Genomic DNA, 16,615 nt, shown 5'->3' on the forward strand with positions numbered 1-16,615 from the left:
CAGTGCACATTAAAATGCATTAATTAGGCTCCTGCTAATCAGAGATACTGTAATGACGAGATGGCAGGAATTTATGTGGGCAAGTGAAGAGGTCAGAGTTCAAATTCTTTTGAAGAAAATGAAGTACAGAAACAAAAGTGTGTCTGTCAAGTGAATTTACTGTTATTCCCAGGATAAGTTGTCAGTCATGCTTGGCAGCTCAAAAGAAATTATCAGTTTCACAGAACTAGAAGAACAGTCTTGGATACATTTTGCAGCATTAATTGAATTAAACAGGCTCTTCCAGATGTGTGAGAAGCTTATTCATGTCTGTGAATAAAAGGGAATTCTTATTCTGACTGAAGAATACGGAGAGAAATTTCTTTGTGCAGGTGGCAAGATAACTAAACTAGAGGGTAGTTATATTTGTTGTGTTCTTCTGACGATTTAAATCAAAACTGTGTGCATCTGCCTTAGGCTGCTTCTTCCCAAATGTGATCTTGATGCTTTATTTTTGCTGGTATTTTGCAATAGTAGAGAGTCCATTCCCTTATCTGTAGAAACTGTGTGCCTATTCAGAGACAATCTGTGTCCAGCCAGTGAAATACTGAAATAAAACTTTCCTTTAAGAAGAGTTTTTCCCTGGGAAGCAAGAGAGATCTTGTTGACTTCTTGAATGTTTTTTGGAGGAGAAGAATGGACATCAAGGCAATGGGATACAAACTCTTAATGGAGATATTTGTTCCTTGAGCATTAAAATTCTGATATCAACACTTTTGGCAGTGTGGGTGTGCACTGGGGGGGTGGCTGTTCTGTAAATGCTTCAGCCAGAGCCTGGAGATGCTGTGGGTTTACAGGGCAGTGGCTTTTGTACCCTGAATGCACTGTGACTCCAAAGGGCTTGACATTCCTTACAGGGAAATACAGTGGGATATAAGACCTGGCACAGAAGGCAGTTTCAGAGGCAGCATGTGGCACTGTGGAGCTGTTTCTCTAGTGCTTATCTCAGAGCTGGCCATTGCATAAAAAAACCATTTTTCTCTGTCTTGTTTCTCATGCACACAGTGGGTTTGTCTTTACCTGAGGAAGTTGGATGGACTTTGAAATAGATCAGCTTTGTAGTCCTTTATCTTATGGAAAAATACTGCCTTCTGTCTGTCTGCCTGCTCCTGTTTCAGGGTTTATGTCAGCAAACCATAGACCATGTTCTCCCAGCCTTGGGGGTCCAGGAGCTCTGAGAGGAGCTCACCCAGCACCACCTGCCTCTTCACCACAGCTTGGTCCTGTACAACATCCTGCTGCTTCTTTCCCCTTGCAGGATCAGTCTGTTCTTCCCCCAAAACTCTCTCTGTATTTGTAACCCAGCTGGAGTACTCATATTTCAAAGAAATAATCATTATTTTGGTGGGTGCTATTCTATCAGCCAGAATGCAGATTTCTTGAAAAACTCTCTGGGATGTGCACCATTAGCAAAGGGACATCTCTGTTCCAGTCTCTTGTATCAGTAGGTTAAGCCAAGGATGGTAGTGTGTGGCAAACAGGCTAAAGGAGAGTTAAGCCAGACCATCACTCTTGCTGCTTTTGTGAATTGCAAAGTTAAGCTTCTATTAAAAATTAGGTATTAATTCTGTTACGCAAACAGCTGTTCCCCTATTAAACTGCACAAGTGCACTGAAAAGCAGACCTTGTTCCCAGACTTCATTTTGTCCATAATTTAACACTGATGTGCCATGTGCTGGTTAATAATATAGCAAACAACTTTAGCACTTAGAGATTAAAATAAAAAAGCTGAGGAGTTGTTGCTCCAGCATGTGGTGTGAATGTGCCATGTAGGGGAGCTGGATAACAGCTGTGCTGTTCCCAGCAGTGTTGACTCTGCATGTTCCCTACCTGTGTGCTGCTGGTAAACCTCTGCTGAATGACAAGAAATGAGCAGCCTGAGTTTCAGGAAGAGAACAATAGTTAATGCAGGAGTAATTGCTTTCTCCTGAATAGCTGCAATTCTTAACTGTTGTTCTTTCAGCAGTTCAATAAGTGTTTTTAACCCTGGCAGCTTGGCTTCTGAATTAAAACCAAGTGTTGTAACCACTGAAACTCAGACATTAAGTTTGTTACTTACTTTTCCCCTTCTTTTCACCTCTTTGTTTTCTCAGCCTTCCAATATATTTTTCACAATGGATGACATAGTAAAGGTTGGGGATTTTGGACTGGTGACTGCTATGGACCAAGATGAGGAGGAAGAATCAGTACTGACTCCAATGCCAGCTTATGCCAGGCACACAGGACAAGTAGGGACCAAACTCTACATGAGCCCAGAACAGGTTTGTGCTCTCTTCTCCAAAACTGTATTTGGCAGTGCCTGGAAGAGTCCTGAATTTTTGGGAGCTCAAAAATCAGGCACTTCTAGTAAACTGTTGCGATCAAGTTACTTAAATTCTTTCTCATCAAAATGGAGTTTTGAACAAAATGGAATTCCAAAATGAGTATTTAAATAAATGTATTTGTTGTAGGCAAAAAAGTGGCTAACTATTCAGACCGGATGCATTCATTTTGCTTGCTTTCAATGCAGTATAGGGAGGTAACTGTAAAAGATTCCACTTAACCAAGGAAGGACACATTTGTGCATGAGGTTTAAGTAAGGTGAAACATTTTGCTTTGCAGCACAGAGGAGCTGAGGATCAAGACCTTGCTCCCTGGTGCTCATTGCTGAAGTTTGCCAACTTCTCTATGCTGTAGCTCTCAGGTCTGCACAGGGCTGGTCACTTCCAGGGGTGGACTTGCAAGGGTGTTGTTTACTTCGTAGATAATTACATGCAGTGAGTAGCTTGACTGCCCTGACCCTGATTTTGCCTTTTCAGATCTGTGGGAACACCTATTCGCACAAGGTGGATATCTTTTCTCTGGGACTGATTCTCTTTGAGCTGCTTTACCCTTTCAGTACACAGATGGAGAGAGTCAAGGTATGTGTGGTGTTGGGTTATCCTCAGTTTGAGCATTTGTTTAAAATAGCTATCTGCTTGGTGAAACACTGGCAAGGGGTTCCTGTTCTGTTTTCTTTGGAAAAAAGCCTTGCAGCTAGGAGCACAACTTCTTTATCAGCCTTGTGCAGACCCCCTGAATCACTGAAAATAAACTGCAGTCTTCCTAATGTGTGCAGTTGAATTGAGGCTTTAATTTCTTTACAAAGCTCCTCTGTTGTCAAGCCAAGTAAGAGAAACTATTGAACTACGATATCCAAGAACTCAAACAACAAATATAGCTTGTGACTTTAAGCATACCAGCTTGGTTTTCATTCAAGAATTGGAACCATGCTGTGCATTTTTATTATTTCTTTCTTCATTTGCATCTGCAGTGCTTTTTCACCTAGAGCACTTGGTGAAAAATGGCTGTTCCTTTTCCTGTAGTGAGTCTTAGCTGTGAGTCTTGCTCAGCCTCAAGCACAATCTTCCCATAACTGATGGCTACCATTGCACCAAATGTGAATTTGGGATGTTTGATGGTGCATTACAGCTCTTGCTTGCTGTTAAAATGTGTGAGGATCCATCTTGCTCAGAACAAGTTCATGGAGAACAGGGGCTACAGCCAGAAAGGTCTTTCCTCTGTGGCAAGCAGTGACCTGTGCAGGAAAGAGAGAGTCATTAAAACTTGTATTTGTCATTTAAATGGGCATTGGGGGATTATATTCTTAGGTGAAGATGGAGTGTGTTTAGCAGAGAGGTAAAAACAACTTGAACAGCAGCCTGACCAAAGGCTTCAGCTGTTGCATTCTCATTATTAAAATGCTCTGGCTTTTAATGACACAAAAGAGCATAGTCTAGAGGAGGAATTGGTGTTTAATTTGAACCCCTTGCACTGAAACCAATTTCAATTTCTCTGGATCAGTTTTACTGAAACAAAATATCCAGGAAGGAGCAATCCTGGATTCTCTGATCTCTCGCAGCAGTAACTACAGGCTTTGCCCTTCCAGTTTCTCTCCTAAGAATAAAAGCAAAACAAGTAATCAGAATGAAACCTAAATTCCATCTAATTTGAATGTTTTACTTCAAGAGGGTGTTAAAAAAGTGCCCTGACTTTCCAGGATTTTCACTGTCATTTCATTCCTTTTGCTAAAAGGAAAACCCTGCCCTTTCATTGCCAAGTTCAAGAGTTTGGCTACTTCAGTAGTTATTTCTGAGTTGTTACACTGAGGTTTTCATTGGCATCAGCCAAGCATTAGCACTGCTTGCGGAAGCAAAACATGCTCTGCCTGACCAAGTAACCCAGCAAATTCTAGGAATTTGTGACAACTGGCTGGAAAAATCCCCAGAGGTGGAGCGTGAGAGCTGCCTCTGTCTCAAGCTGTGAGCAGTTAGTCTGTAGCAGTGCAATTCATTTCCAAATTAGATGTTTGAAAACAGTCACTAAAATGCAGACTGAACTGGCAGAAAATGAGAAAAGTTTTTTGAAGCATTTTAATGTCATAAAACTCAGTTCACTTGAACAGGAGTTTGTCTGTTGTCCATCATTATTAACTGGTCACTTTATACTTTCAGTGGAGTAATAGTGAATTGAGTTTTGGTTTAACTTAAGAGCTCATGTATTTTGTGCTCATACTTCTGTAAAAGGAGATCCTTCCCAAAAAACTGAAGTGCAAAATACTGTGCTTCTGGCTGAACATGGGAAAAATACTGTCACTAGATGGAGCCAGTGGCCTTTGAACACAAGAAACACAGAAATACCCAAGACAATTGCTTTCCAAACTGCTGATAAATCTTCTCATTCCTCCTTAAATGTTAAACAAAGACTGATGCTTACATTAAGGCAGAGACAGTCATTTCATGTGTCTTAATACTGATGTAGGCCACCTTGGGATTTATGGGTGGTGCTTAGATTTTGTTCAACTAAAGTGAGAAAGCACAAGTTTATGTGTCTGTCTGATACAAAACTTGAGAGATCACAATTTTTTGTAACACAGCTCCTGTTGCAGGCTGTATACCTAGGGAAGCAGCAAATCACCTGTTCAACTATATTGTGATTTTTAACCACTAAAGCAGCACTTTAAAACAAAGAGAGTTTTTTCCAGCAGGCAGATGTGTTTGTATAATTTGCATATTTTTGAAGGGTAGGGTAATATTATTGTAGAATGATATTTTTGAAAAGTTACATGTCATTCTTCATATTTTTGCAGACCTTAAGTGATGTTAGAAATTTGAACTTTCCACCATTGTTCACTCAGAAATATGCACAAGAGGTATGTACATTTGATGCTGTTAACTGTAGATTTCATTAATAATTGTAGCTTTTTTTTCTTTGCTCTCCAATTGCTTTGCAGGTAAAAATGGAGAAACCAAGTAGCTTTCATGTTATTAAGATGCAGTTCTCTATCCCTGTTCTGCTCTGCATTTCAACCCTGTAACATTGCAATAATGGGCGCAATGACACTTCTGTCACAGTTTTCCTCCTGGCTTCCCTTTGTCACTTGCAGTCATTGACTTCACATAAATCCTGTCATGATTTCCTGCAACAAACCCATATTCCCAAAGGGAAAGTGCAGAGTTCACATGGGTAAAGAGGAGGCTGTAGGTAGCACCATGGCTGTATGGGATCCCCTCCAGAACTGGACCTCCCAAGTGGGAAACCATATGAGCAAATCGTGCTGTGTTCTTATTAGTCAGGTCTGTAAAGTGATGTGATGGCAGATAAAGAGGAGGTGATGTACAAAACCTCTGCAGTACAAAGCTTAGATGCTTTCAGGTGTTCAAGGTGGATTCAGACCAGTAGCTAAATGAGACCATCCTTTCTTGCTTTACAGCTGAAGGCTGCCTGGGGGAAGGTGCTGTGCTGTGCTCAGCTGGAGCAGGACACTAATTCTGATTAAATTTGAAACAAATATTCAAACTACCTGTATATTTAAAGGAAAAATTCTAATTGGTCATGAAAAAAATTCTGTGTGGCTTAAAATGTGATGGCTTAAACATGAAGCCAAAAATTACTTACTCATTATATTTCATATTTTTTTATAACTATTATTGAAAGTAATGCAATGGGTTTATAACTATTAAATCTTTGGTCAGATTTGGTTTGCCAAATTGCTTGTAGTCCTTGACAGTAAAGAGACTTTAAGAGAAGCACAGTGATACTTTTAAAAATATTTGATGCACTATTAACTACTGAGCCAAAGCATTAATACCCAAATTACTCAGAAAGCAGCTGGGGGTATTTCCCACTTGTTTACAAAGCCACAGTCGAAGCCAGGGCATTAAAAAAGAAAGAATTTATGGGTTGGTTCATGTAACATGTGTTGTGTTTTCTTTCAGTACACCATGGTGAAGGACATGCTCTCCCCAAGCCCCACTGAACGACCAGAGGCTGCAGCAATCATAGAAAATCCTGTCTTTGAAGACTTGGAGCTCCCACCCAAACCCGTGCTCAGGCAGAGGTCACGGACAATGAGTCTATCAGGAAATAAACATTCCAGACAACCAAGCAAATAGCTATCCTCAGGATCACTTCTTCCACTCGGCAGGTTTCACAGGGATTGTTCAGCAGAAGGATCCTATGATGCAGAATGTTTATCTTGGGAATAGTTTACTTCAGCCTTTTTTGCCATGTTTAAAGTATAAGACGTGTTGGACAGATTTTCATTTACTTCGACAGCCAACGAAGCCCAGTAACCAAACCTTTCACATTCCATTTTCCTTACCTTTGCTCTCCTAGGCGGACGGGTCCAGCTGCTGTGCTTGCCAATGTTGTGCTCCATTTTCCTTTTTTTGGGGGTTTCTTGGGTTTTTTTGAAGCTTGTAAATGTCAGCTTGCTGGGTGAGTGAGAGATCTGTAACATGTAAATAGAATTAAAATACTGTATTTTTATAGAGCAAATTACAGTCTCTAAGCCTAGTGAGTGTCTATCTGGATCACTTGCTCTTTGGTGAAATGAAGATGGTTTTGAAATGAACTTTGACTCCATTTTTGTCCCTGGTGGGTAAACTGGGAATCTGCACTATTTTTAAAGCAAAAAAGTACCATAGGTGTACATATTGTCACTGTCCATAGCCTGTCATTAGAGGAAATCATTTCATACTTCTGCACTACAGTAGATCTTAGGGAATGCATCTTATACAGATGAAGCTATAGAGAAGGAAAAAGGGCTTTTTGCCATTACATGGGGGGGGTTTTATAGGCAGTGGTTGGAAGAGCCATAGTCAAAATTATGTACAAAAATGTTGTGATTCTGAAAATTTAAACCTAATGAAGTCATACGTGTCGTATGTAATCTTGTAGATTTGTACTTTTAAAAAAAATCAACTGGTAGGCATTTGTGTAATCTGCTAATTTAACTGCCTAATGCCATGCTTTTATTTCTCACTGTAAATATGTTAATTTTTATTTATAAAATACGGAATCAATCCATTTGGGTTGGTGGTGTACAGGATGCACTTGCTGTAATTGTTGAGTGCATTGTTTATTGTGACTTCTTTCAAGTCTAAATGATTTAATAAACTTTTTTTATTTATAAGACAAAAATAGTAGTTGCTTCTGTTGGAAGCCTGCATCTGTGTGTGCTGCAGATGGCAGCCCTGTGCAGTGGGAATTCTGCATTCCTGAAACTTCCTTTGCTTCCCTGTCTCACACTGGCCACAGCTTGTGTGATGACGCAAAGCTGAACGTGCTGCTTGGAAGTGAGATAAGATCTGGAGAAAGAAGAGACTTGAGCTCTGAACTGGGTGGATTATGGAGGACAGCAGGGTTAATTCTTACGCTGTTAGAACTGTTCTTGTGTAATTGTATTCTTTGGGTTTACAGACTTAAATTTGTTAAAGTCTCTGAAATCAGTTTCCTAAAAAGATCTGGATTCAAATCCTTCTGGGTATCACTGCTCTGCTGTGACACTGTGACCAGCAGTTAAACCAGCTGACACCCTGCAGCTTTATGATGAGGCAGAAGTAGATTACAATGATTGTCTTCCATGTACTCTTGGATAACTCTCCTAGATACTGCATTGTCCAGGTGAAGCCAGAATGCTGCAGTGAAGATTTGGTCAGAAACAGAATTTAATTGTGTTTAGCTGGGTTAAAGCAGAAGAGTTAAGTGTGTCTTCTTCCCTTGGATTTCCCTGTTTGCATCAGCCACAACTGCACAAAGAAATGGCCACATGTGGAGCCTCTTTGCCTTCCCTGCCAGCTCAGTGATTACAGGTGGAGCACAGGAAATGAGGAATAAGGTATTTATAACTGGTTGTGTATCTGGATGTGGGAAGCTGCCTATTCCAAGGGCCCTGCAACATTTCAGTACCAGAACTGGTATATGCATTCACACTAGGTGTGTCTGCACATTCTGGAATGTTAAACTTATCCTCAAAGGTGTGGACAAGTCCTCCCCTATGTGGTCCCTGTCCAGCCACACAAGCATCTGGCCATGATCAGCTCCTGACTTCCTGCTCAGTCTTTGCTTCTCTAAGCACTGGAATGTGTTGTCCCTAACTTTGCCCCTTTTTGCTCCAGAGTTTGACCGAGAAAGGCTCTTCTCTAACCAGACAGGTTTTCCTCTGAATGGTGTGTACTTCCCTTTGTGGAAAAACACCCAAACTGGGATAGCTGTGAGCTCACAGCCCTGCAAAAGGGGCTTTGGCCTGGGGCTTTGCTGTGCATGGAGAATAAAACCCCATTCCTTGTCCTGTTCTATCAAAATGAACTGGGTGGCAGCAGCAGGATTCCTGCCTAGTCCACCTTTGTGCCCACAGGATGCTTCCCCCAGAATAAGGTGTAGTTTCTTACCACTTCCATGTTGTTAGTGGAGTTGTAGTCACGTAGGATCTGGCACACCTAACCCTTTCCATGGTGAGTCATTTGAACCCCAGGTCATGATTGTTTTTTTCAAGCTCCTGAGAGAGAACTGACCCTTTTGCTGGTGTCTTCAGTAGCTCAGCTGCTCCAGGCAGGTCCTACTGCACTTTGCTACCTCTGAGGACAAATCCCATGCTACCTTTTCAGAGTAACCCTTCAGTGAGGCACTCCATGGCTTTCTTGCAGGGAGCCAGTGCTGCTGGAAGTCCAGACAAGCACTTGGGAGTAGTAAAAATAATCATTTCCATTTATCATGATTTTTTAATGTCTCTCTGGTAGATATCACAGTGTACACACAAGTAATTCCTATTGACAGCCCCTCTTTGGATAGTGTTGACCACCTGTAGCTGCCTTTGAAACCTCAGTGCTCCTGGTGTTACAGAAAGTCTTCCTCATCTCCTGGGGTCTGCCAAATGGAATGTCTTCCCAGAATTAAGAAGGAAGGTCACAGATAATTCACAGAAAGCCACGGAAAGCTCTGAATATCCAGATGTTGCAGAAGCAAGTGAGCTGAAGCCTAAACAACTGCCCAGGCTGCAGAGTGGTGCCTCTTTAGGAATTGAGCTCTGTTCTTTGGCCACATCCCTCCTCTGATTCCCATACACAGACTGACACACGTGGAGTTATTAAAACTGATCAAATCTGTAATGAAGCTGCGAGATGAGAGGTACAGTGGCTTCATAAACACCATCCCACCTGACACAGATCACCAGGATATGCACAGAGATGAGGTCACATATGCTGTTTGGTTTTTTTACTCAACATGAAGGTTGAATTTGCCTTAGGAAATGCTCATTAGAAAAATAATTACCCAGGAATGAATTGACTCCATTAATATAACAAATTGCCCCTAAAATATCCAAGTTCCTTGTTACTGAAACTGTAGAAAGAGAAGAAATGCATCTTTGTTGTATGTCCCCAGCTGTAATATTCCAGACCTTCCTTCCCCTGTTTTCCTCCCCGTTATTTTTCCATTCAGCTGTGCTCCAGCACTTTCTGTATCACCACCTCCAGCGAGCAATCCTGAATCCCTATGACTTGGGTTTGCCCTTTGGGGCTCCGTTGGGCACTGTCACACTGTACTCCAGCTCTGGAGCAGTCTTGGAAAACGTGGCTATGGAAACCATGTCTTCCCCAATGTCCACCTGAGACCTGTGCCTGCAAACGAGCAGCTTCTTCAGGGCGCGCTGGAAGTCCCTGTTGAGGAAGGCGTAGAGCAGGGGGTTGATGGTGGAATTGCAGTAGCCCAGCCAGGTGATGATCTTGAAGGTGCCCATGAGCACAGTGCTGCTGGAGTCGCTGCCTCTGGCTGCCAACCAAACATTCAGCACGAAGTAGGGCAGCCAGCACAGCACAAACACAGAGATGATGATGCTGATGGTCCTCGTGGCTTTGTTCTCCAGCTGCAGGTGGTTCTGCCGCTTGCTGTTGGGGTGGTAGTGGATGTCCAGCGTCTGGGACATGATGCGGGTGGCCTTGAGGCGGGAGGCGCGGTAGATGAAGAAATACATGCTGCACATGACCGTGAAGGGAAGGAAGAAGGCCAGGGCGGAAGCCACGATGGCAAAAACCCAGTTGGTGACGAAGATGCATTCCCTGCCCGCATCAAAGTCCACCCCGGGGATCTCATTCCAGCCTTGCATGACGGGAAGGAAGGAAATGAGGGAGGAATAGACCCAAACCGTGCAGGTCATCACGATGCATCTGCAAAAGGAGAGAGACGGGGAGAGGAGAGAGGGTCTGAGTAATTTTGAACTGAGAACATCCAGTACGATTCAATCCCCATGGTAACCTGTGTGGGATATCGCTGCTGAGCAGTCCAGCAGGGCTTGGAGAAGGGAAAAAACGGGTTTAGCAAGTCCAAATGTGAATCTGTCTAAGGATTGGGTAATTGGTCTGCAGTTGACGGAATTGGGGTCAGCGTAAGGAGGGCTCACAGCTGGCTGAGAAAAGATGAGGAAAGGTTTTACAGAAGATGTTAGTATTTAAAACAACAGCATGTAGATTTTTTTGGTTTCAGCTTTAGTATCTAGCCATTATCTCCCCCTGTGGGGCATGGTGAGGGTGGAGCTGAGGGACACCAGATCACAGAATCTGTGCAGGGGGGCCATACAGCCCTCTCCTTGCTTTGCCTGTGATCCCCAAATCAGACACAGGGAGAGTGACAGTGGGAAAAATGTGCCTAGAAGAGCCTGAGCCCACCCTGTAAAGCACCCAGTGCTGCAATGTCCTCTCTGCCCATCCTCAGATGACTTCCCCCACCCTGAGTCCTCATTTCAGCCTTTCACATGAAATCCTCATGGGAGCTTAGAAACTCTCCCTGTTTTCCCTAAATATCACTTCAGAAATGATAGTGAGCTTAAGAGAGGGAAGACTACTGCTACGTGCATCCTTCTGGGTCTCCTTTCACCTAGTCCTTAGAAGTGCTTCAAAGTCCTTCCCCATCCCTGGAAGTGTTCAAGGCCAGGTTGGGTGGGGCTTTGAGCAACCTGGTCTAGGGGAAGGTGTCCCTGCTCACAGCAGGGCGATGGAACAAGATGATCTTTAAGGTCCTTTCCAACCCAAGCCTTTCTGTGATTCTACGAAATATCCATGAAATGACTGCAAAGGGAAAAAGCTGTAGGTCCAACTCAGCCCATATCACTGGTTTCTACCCCATTTTGCAAGCCATCCTTAGCTCAAAAAATACTCTCCCAGGAGCATCATCCAACCCACTCAGCTGCATCCTCCTTGTCCTCTCCTGCACTGCATTAAACATTTTCTGCAGTTTTAAACGGTGCAAAGTTCCTTTTGCCACATCACTCTGTTTCTGGGCAGCCCCTGTCAATAGCTCATTCAGCCCCAGATCAACGTGTGCCACGGCCAAGTGACAATCTGGAGGGACCCAAAGTGAGGAGCAGCTGCACTCACCTGCCACGGGACATCCTTCTGGAGTAGTGGTAGGGGGTGACCACAGAGCAGTACCTGTCCAGGCTGATGAAGCACAGCGTGACGATGGATGCAGTGCAGAACATGACATCGAAGGAGATCCAGACCTTGCAGAACAGCTTCCCAAACAGCCACATCCCTGTCACCTCGTAAATGATGCTGCCAGAGAAAACGGGTGGAAATCAGAGCTGGAAGGGCTGAGTTTGGGCATTCCTTGGAGATGGTCAGTCCAGGCTGGGTAAGGCTCTGAGCAAGCTGGTCTAGTGGGAGGTGTCCCTGCCCAGGCCAGGGGATTGGAACAAGACAAGCTTTAAGGTCCCTCCTAAGCAGAATGGAGTCCATTCTGTGACTCCATTTCTTTATGACTGCACTGAGGTAATGCCATATTTTATCACACAGGTACTGAAGATGGGCACACAGCTCAGAAAGCAGGGATTGATCCTCAAACACAACCGAAGGAGCAGCCCACAGAAGGAGCATGGCTGAAGGACAGCAAACCTGTGCTTTTTGCAGCCTAAGTGGGTGCCTTGAGAGAGGTGCTTTGCCCCACAAAGCTCCCCAGATTTACATCTGCACAGCTTTTTCTATCACAGCATTTTCCCTGTGCTCTACACAGCACAGACTTTAATGATTTCTCCCCAGTTCCTGGGGCATGAATGATCTCCAAGAAACTCACTTCACATCCAATCTTATGCTTCAAAACCAGACAGGATTTCCACTCTTGGTTAAAAAAAAACAACAGCAACAAAACAACAACATTCTAGGAGGAAGCCTATGCAAGTTGTACCTCATGTAGCTCCTAAATGCCTCAGCGAGGTAAACACACCAGCAAAAAGCAGACATGATACCAAAAATATTTCTAACAAAGTCAAGAATGGCCTGTGAGAAGTGAGCAGTGAAGGAAGGAACATATGGCATCTGTAGGAAGGCTGATGCATGTTTCTGTAGCATTCAGTGAGATGCCATTGCTTATCCTTTCTTTCACCAGCTTTCTGCAGCTCCCAGGGTGCTGCTGAAATCACTGTTGTATGTGAATTTGGTGAGTAACTCCCTAGCCCTGAAAAGCTTTAATTATCCTGTAAATTCCCAGCTTGCTGGTTAAGTGCAGTGAGATCAGGGCTGCTCTGCTGCAGTGCTCAGGTGTCCAGCAAGGGCAGAAAGATTCAACTTGATGTCAGAAAACAATGCCTGATCTACAGCTCATTAGCACCAGTTCATTAATACTACTCGTGAAGGTTGTTCCAGAGCACAGCAACTGCTGCAGGTGGGTGCAGTGCTGCTGAAGGCTCCCAGCCCTTGGGACTATGTGGGATTCCATGCAAAAATCCCAGCAAACTCCAGCAGAGCCTGTCCCTACACTGTGGGCAGCATGGAGGATCCCACTGGACACACTTGGAAAGCTTTCATGGCTCTTTTACAGAGGGGAAATGAGGCATTAGAATTGAAATACTGGCTCAGTAATGGACTTGGGTGTCTTGTTGCCATTCCTCAGAGCCCTCCTTATCCCCAGAGATGCTGCAGAGCCTGTGGTGTACCTTGGCCTCCCAGAAGGAGTCATGCTGCTGCCAGGACACCTTTTCACACTGATCCCAGCTGAGCAGGTGCCCAGCTTGCACCTGCACACCTCTGGGGGGATGCAGATGTTCTCACAGCACAGGGTAATGGATACCTGACCCCCCCCTTCTCTGAAGTAAAAGGTCTCTGCAGCTTGGAAATGATGCTGGATAAGAAGGGGTAGTAAAAGCCCAAAGAAACACGCAATGAAGTCACCTCTGCCTTGCCCTTTTGCTTGCAGAGGAAAAGAATAGATGGAAGGAAATAATTCAGCCTGGAAATGACAGACTGGCTGGAGGCTGACAGGCTCAGACAATGAGCTAAGCTCAGCTGAACTGCTCCTGCAAACCAGCCAAGCCAGGAACAAAACACAAGTCTTACTCCTATGAAATTAAGACACCAAGCAACAAATTGGTTTTTCCTTTCTGTCACATTTCCCTGAGCCAAACTGCCTTCTAAGATCATTTATTTTCCTTCCCTTTGGCACATAATAACCTGCCAGCTGAGGAGCAAACTGAAATCCAAAAGAGCAACATAGATGTGAAGCCAAAACAGTGGGAAAATGTGAAACAACAGCCACTGTGTTGGCAGGGCTGGACAATGCTGATGGAGCCAACAGGGTCCATTCCTCACCACATGGGCCACCAGGAGCTGGCAGGGCTTCCCACCAGGCCACACCAGGACATTCACAAAGCACCAGCCACACTCTGACTTTTGCTCCCCTTTGTAATTTTTGTTGGTTGAGCAGGACATCACTAAGAGAAGATTCAAAATACACACAAGGAAGACATTTTTTACCATAAGGTTGCCCAGAGAAGCTGTGGCTGCCCCATCTCTGGAAGTGTTCAAAGCCAGGTTGGATGGGACTCTGAACAATATGGTTCAGTAGCAGATGTCCCCACTCACTGCAGGGTGGTTGGACTAGATGACCCCTAAAGGTCCCTGCCAACCCAAACCAGTCTATGGTTCTATGATAATTTCAGAACCTGAACTTAAAATTCACAGAGCTTGGAATTTAAATTAGCAGGAATTTTTCTTTTAAAAGAGCATCATTAACTGCTTTTTTTCACCTGATATCAGGAACTTTGAACTCAGTTTGTAATTGCTTGTCGGGACAGTATTTTTCACTGCCAAATTCAAAGGAATAGGCAGAGAACTGAAGCAAAGAACATGAAAAGAGTTCAGCTTCTTCATACCGCCCCAGGAACTTGAAATAGGGTGCAGCTCCCTGATTTATCCAAACCCATGCAGGACAAGACAGCCAGGACTACAGGTCAGCTGCTTTCTGCATTTGTTTCACTCTTTTAGCCAGACAGTGAAACTCTCATAAATATAAACCTCATGCAGGGACACCTGCCCTCCCAAGTGCCTCTTCCTCCATGAAATACAGGGGAAGCCTAAATTACTCTGTTTCTACTGAATAAATTCCTTACATTCCATACACAGGACTAGTCCTAGAAGAGGGGAATCCACGCCTGGAGCCCCATGTGCCAAGCTGGCTATCAAGGTCAGATCAGCAGCCAGGATCCCTATGTGGCCAACAAGAAAAATACCCTTGGGAATTGTGTCTCCATCCACTATAAGGGGATCCATAACACAGAAGCAGAGGGATAATACGTAATTCCCATAATACAGGGAAGCACATCCAACCACCAGCCCACACTTCAGCCCTTTGGAGAGCCCAGCAGGTGAATCCCAGCCCTGCTCCTCGAGCAGATGCAGAGCAGGGAGAAAGGACATTTGTCCTTCTCTGCTCCCACCCCATCCTCACCTGAAGGGCATCACCAGGCAGGCCACGAGGAAGTCTGCGGTGGCCAAGGACATGATGAACATGTAGGTGACAGTGCGCAGCCTCCTCTCCACCACCGGGCACAGGAACACGATGGTGTTCCCCAGGAGTGTCACCAGGTCGATGAGGGTGAGGAGGAGCCCGATGAGCACTTCTTGCAGCCCAACCCCTCCCCTCGCAGAGGAGGAGGCAGCAGAGGAGAAATTAGAGAGCCAGGTTTCGTTCCTGTCCATCAGCATCTTCCCGCTGTTAAAATCTGAAAGGGACAAAAGGGGAGAACCAGAATTACTTTCAACGCTCGACTTGTAGGTGTGTGAAAGGAAGGACAGAAATAATGTTTCTGCTTAATTTGCTCCAGGGAAAATCCACACACCCTGCTGTGCCTGTGCCATCAGTGTCCCATGGTTAGCAGCCCATTAGAGGTGTCTGAAATCCTGAGGGTGAGGATAAATGTGCAGCATTGACTGAAGTCCTTCACAGCAATTAAAAGCTTTCCTGTGAATGAAAATGCATCATCAGATGAAGCGTGGGACCAGGGGAAAAAAGGAAAAAAAGAAAAAAAGAAATATACTGAGAACAGCGAGAGGACAAGAAAACAAAAATTAAACATGAAATCAAAAATTAAAGCAGCTGGGCTAAATCCCACTGAACAGCATGCCAAGTCCACAAAATGTGGGGGCTGGAACTAGATGATCTTTAAGGTCCTTTCCAACCTAAACCATTCTGTGGTTCTATAGTCTCATTATCATCTTTGCCACACTCAGAACAGCTGCGGCTGCTTCCATAACCCCCCTGATCAGTCCCTGCTCTGCCCTGGGTTGATCTGGTGCTTTCTCAGGCTCTGAAGTTTAGTTTTTTTCACTGCCATGGTGAGCAGCTCCATCCCCCAGTCTGAATGGCCAAGCAGGGCTGCCAGCAACAACACAGGGAGTAGAATCGTGGAATTGGGTTGGAAGGGACCTTAAAGATCATCAAATTGACGTGTCTTAGGTTCAGCCCTGAGCCCAGTCTCATGTTCTCTCTGTGCCCAGATGGGAGATTATACTCTCCCTAATGGGGGATTTTTCAGTTGAGGAAATCCATGTGCTTGTGTCCACAGCCAGTTCCCAGACTTTGACCCAGTGGTGTCTCAGCCATGTGGGAAGTTGGAAATGATGCCCTGCAAAAACTCCAGCAGCTCAAAGCTCGCTGGTGTAGCTGAGGGAACCCAGAGACAAAACCTGTGGGGAAAAGAGAATCACAGAAATATTTCCAGATGTCAGATTGTTATATTTAAATAGCATCACATCTCCTGTGACTGGGATCTACTTCCACTGTACCCTCAGGTCAATCCCACATCTCCAGGGCTTCACTCCTGAGCACAATGTGAGGATGGGCCTGGATAAACATCCCTGTGGTCCAACATGCCTCATCTCAGGCCAAACTTTGCCTTAGGAGGGGTGTAAGAACAAGGAAGCATGCAGCAAAATGTTCCCAACATCTCTTTTTCCTTCCTGCAGCCTGTGATCCAGAATTACATCTGGAGATGGTTTCAATGATTTCT

The 16,615-nt window shown here is 44.4% G+C and overlaps 2 protein-coding genes across 2 annotated transcripts in view; one reads left to right on the plus strand and one right to left on the minus strand.

Annotated features, from left to right (window-relative positions):
* EIF2AK3 (eukaryotic translation initiation factor 2 alpha kinase 3) overlaps positions 1–6,913 on the plus strand; it is a 41,908-nt gene extending 34,995 nt beyond the window's left edge. Inside the window, exons 14-17 of the mRNA XM_085059519.1 lie at positions 2,133–2,300; positions 2,838–2,939; positions 5,147–5,209; positions 6,276–6,913. Of these exons, the coding sequence (XP_084915645.1) occupies positions 2,133–2,300; positions 2,838–2,939; positions 5,147–5,209; positions 6,276–6,452 (510 nt within the window). The 3' untranslated portion in view covers positions 6,453–6,913. The remainder of the gene's footprint in view (positions 1–2,132; positions 2,301–2,837; positions 2,940–5,146; positions 5,210–6,275) is intronic.
* A 1,895-nt stretch (positions 6,914–8,808) lies between these two features.
* LOC146438663 (histamine H2 receptor-like) lies at positions 8,809–15,628 on the minus strand. Its single transcript, XM_085059904.1, has 3 exons — positions 15,055–15,628; positions 11,712–11,888; positions 8,809–10,505 (listed from the first exon to the last, which is right to left on the minus strand). Exons 1-3 carry the CDS (start codon positions 15,309–15,311, stop codon positions 9,833–9,835), a joined length of 1,107 nt encoding a protein of 368 aa, XP_084916030.1. The 5' UTR covers positions 15,312–15,628; the 3' UTR covers positions 8,809–9,832.
* Between the last annotated feature and the right edge of the window lie 987 nt (positions 15,629–16,615).

Source organism: Lichenostomus cassidix, chromosome 4 (genome assembly GCF_008360975.1).
Source record: "Lichenostomus cassidix isolate B80296 chromosome 4, HeHo_3.0, whole genome shotgun sequence".
Lineage (NCBI taxonomy): Eukaryota > Metazoa > Chordata > Aves > Passeriformes > Meliphagidae > Lichenostomus > Lichenostomus cassidix.

What these genes read in the sequence shown, in the direction of transcription:
- LOC146438663 (XM_085059904.1), bottom strand. Translation starts at nt 15,311, where the DNA reads ATGCTGATGGACAGGAACGAAACCTGGCTCTCTAATTTCTCCTCTGCT. An exon ending in TGCCTGGTGATGCCCTTCAG is followed by an intron (nt 11,889 to 15,054) that starts GTGAGGATGGGG and finishes TTTCTCTGGCAG; the next exon opens with CATCATTTACGAGGTGACAG. An exon ending in AGAAGGATGTCCCGTGGCAG is followed by an intron (nt 10,506 to 11,711) that starts GTGAGTGCAGCT and finishes CTCCTTTTGCAG; the next exon opens with ATGCATCGTGATGACCTGCA.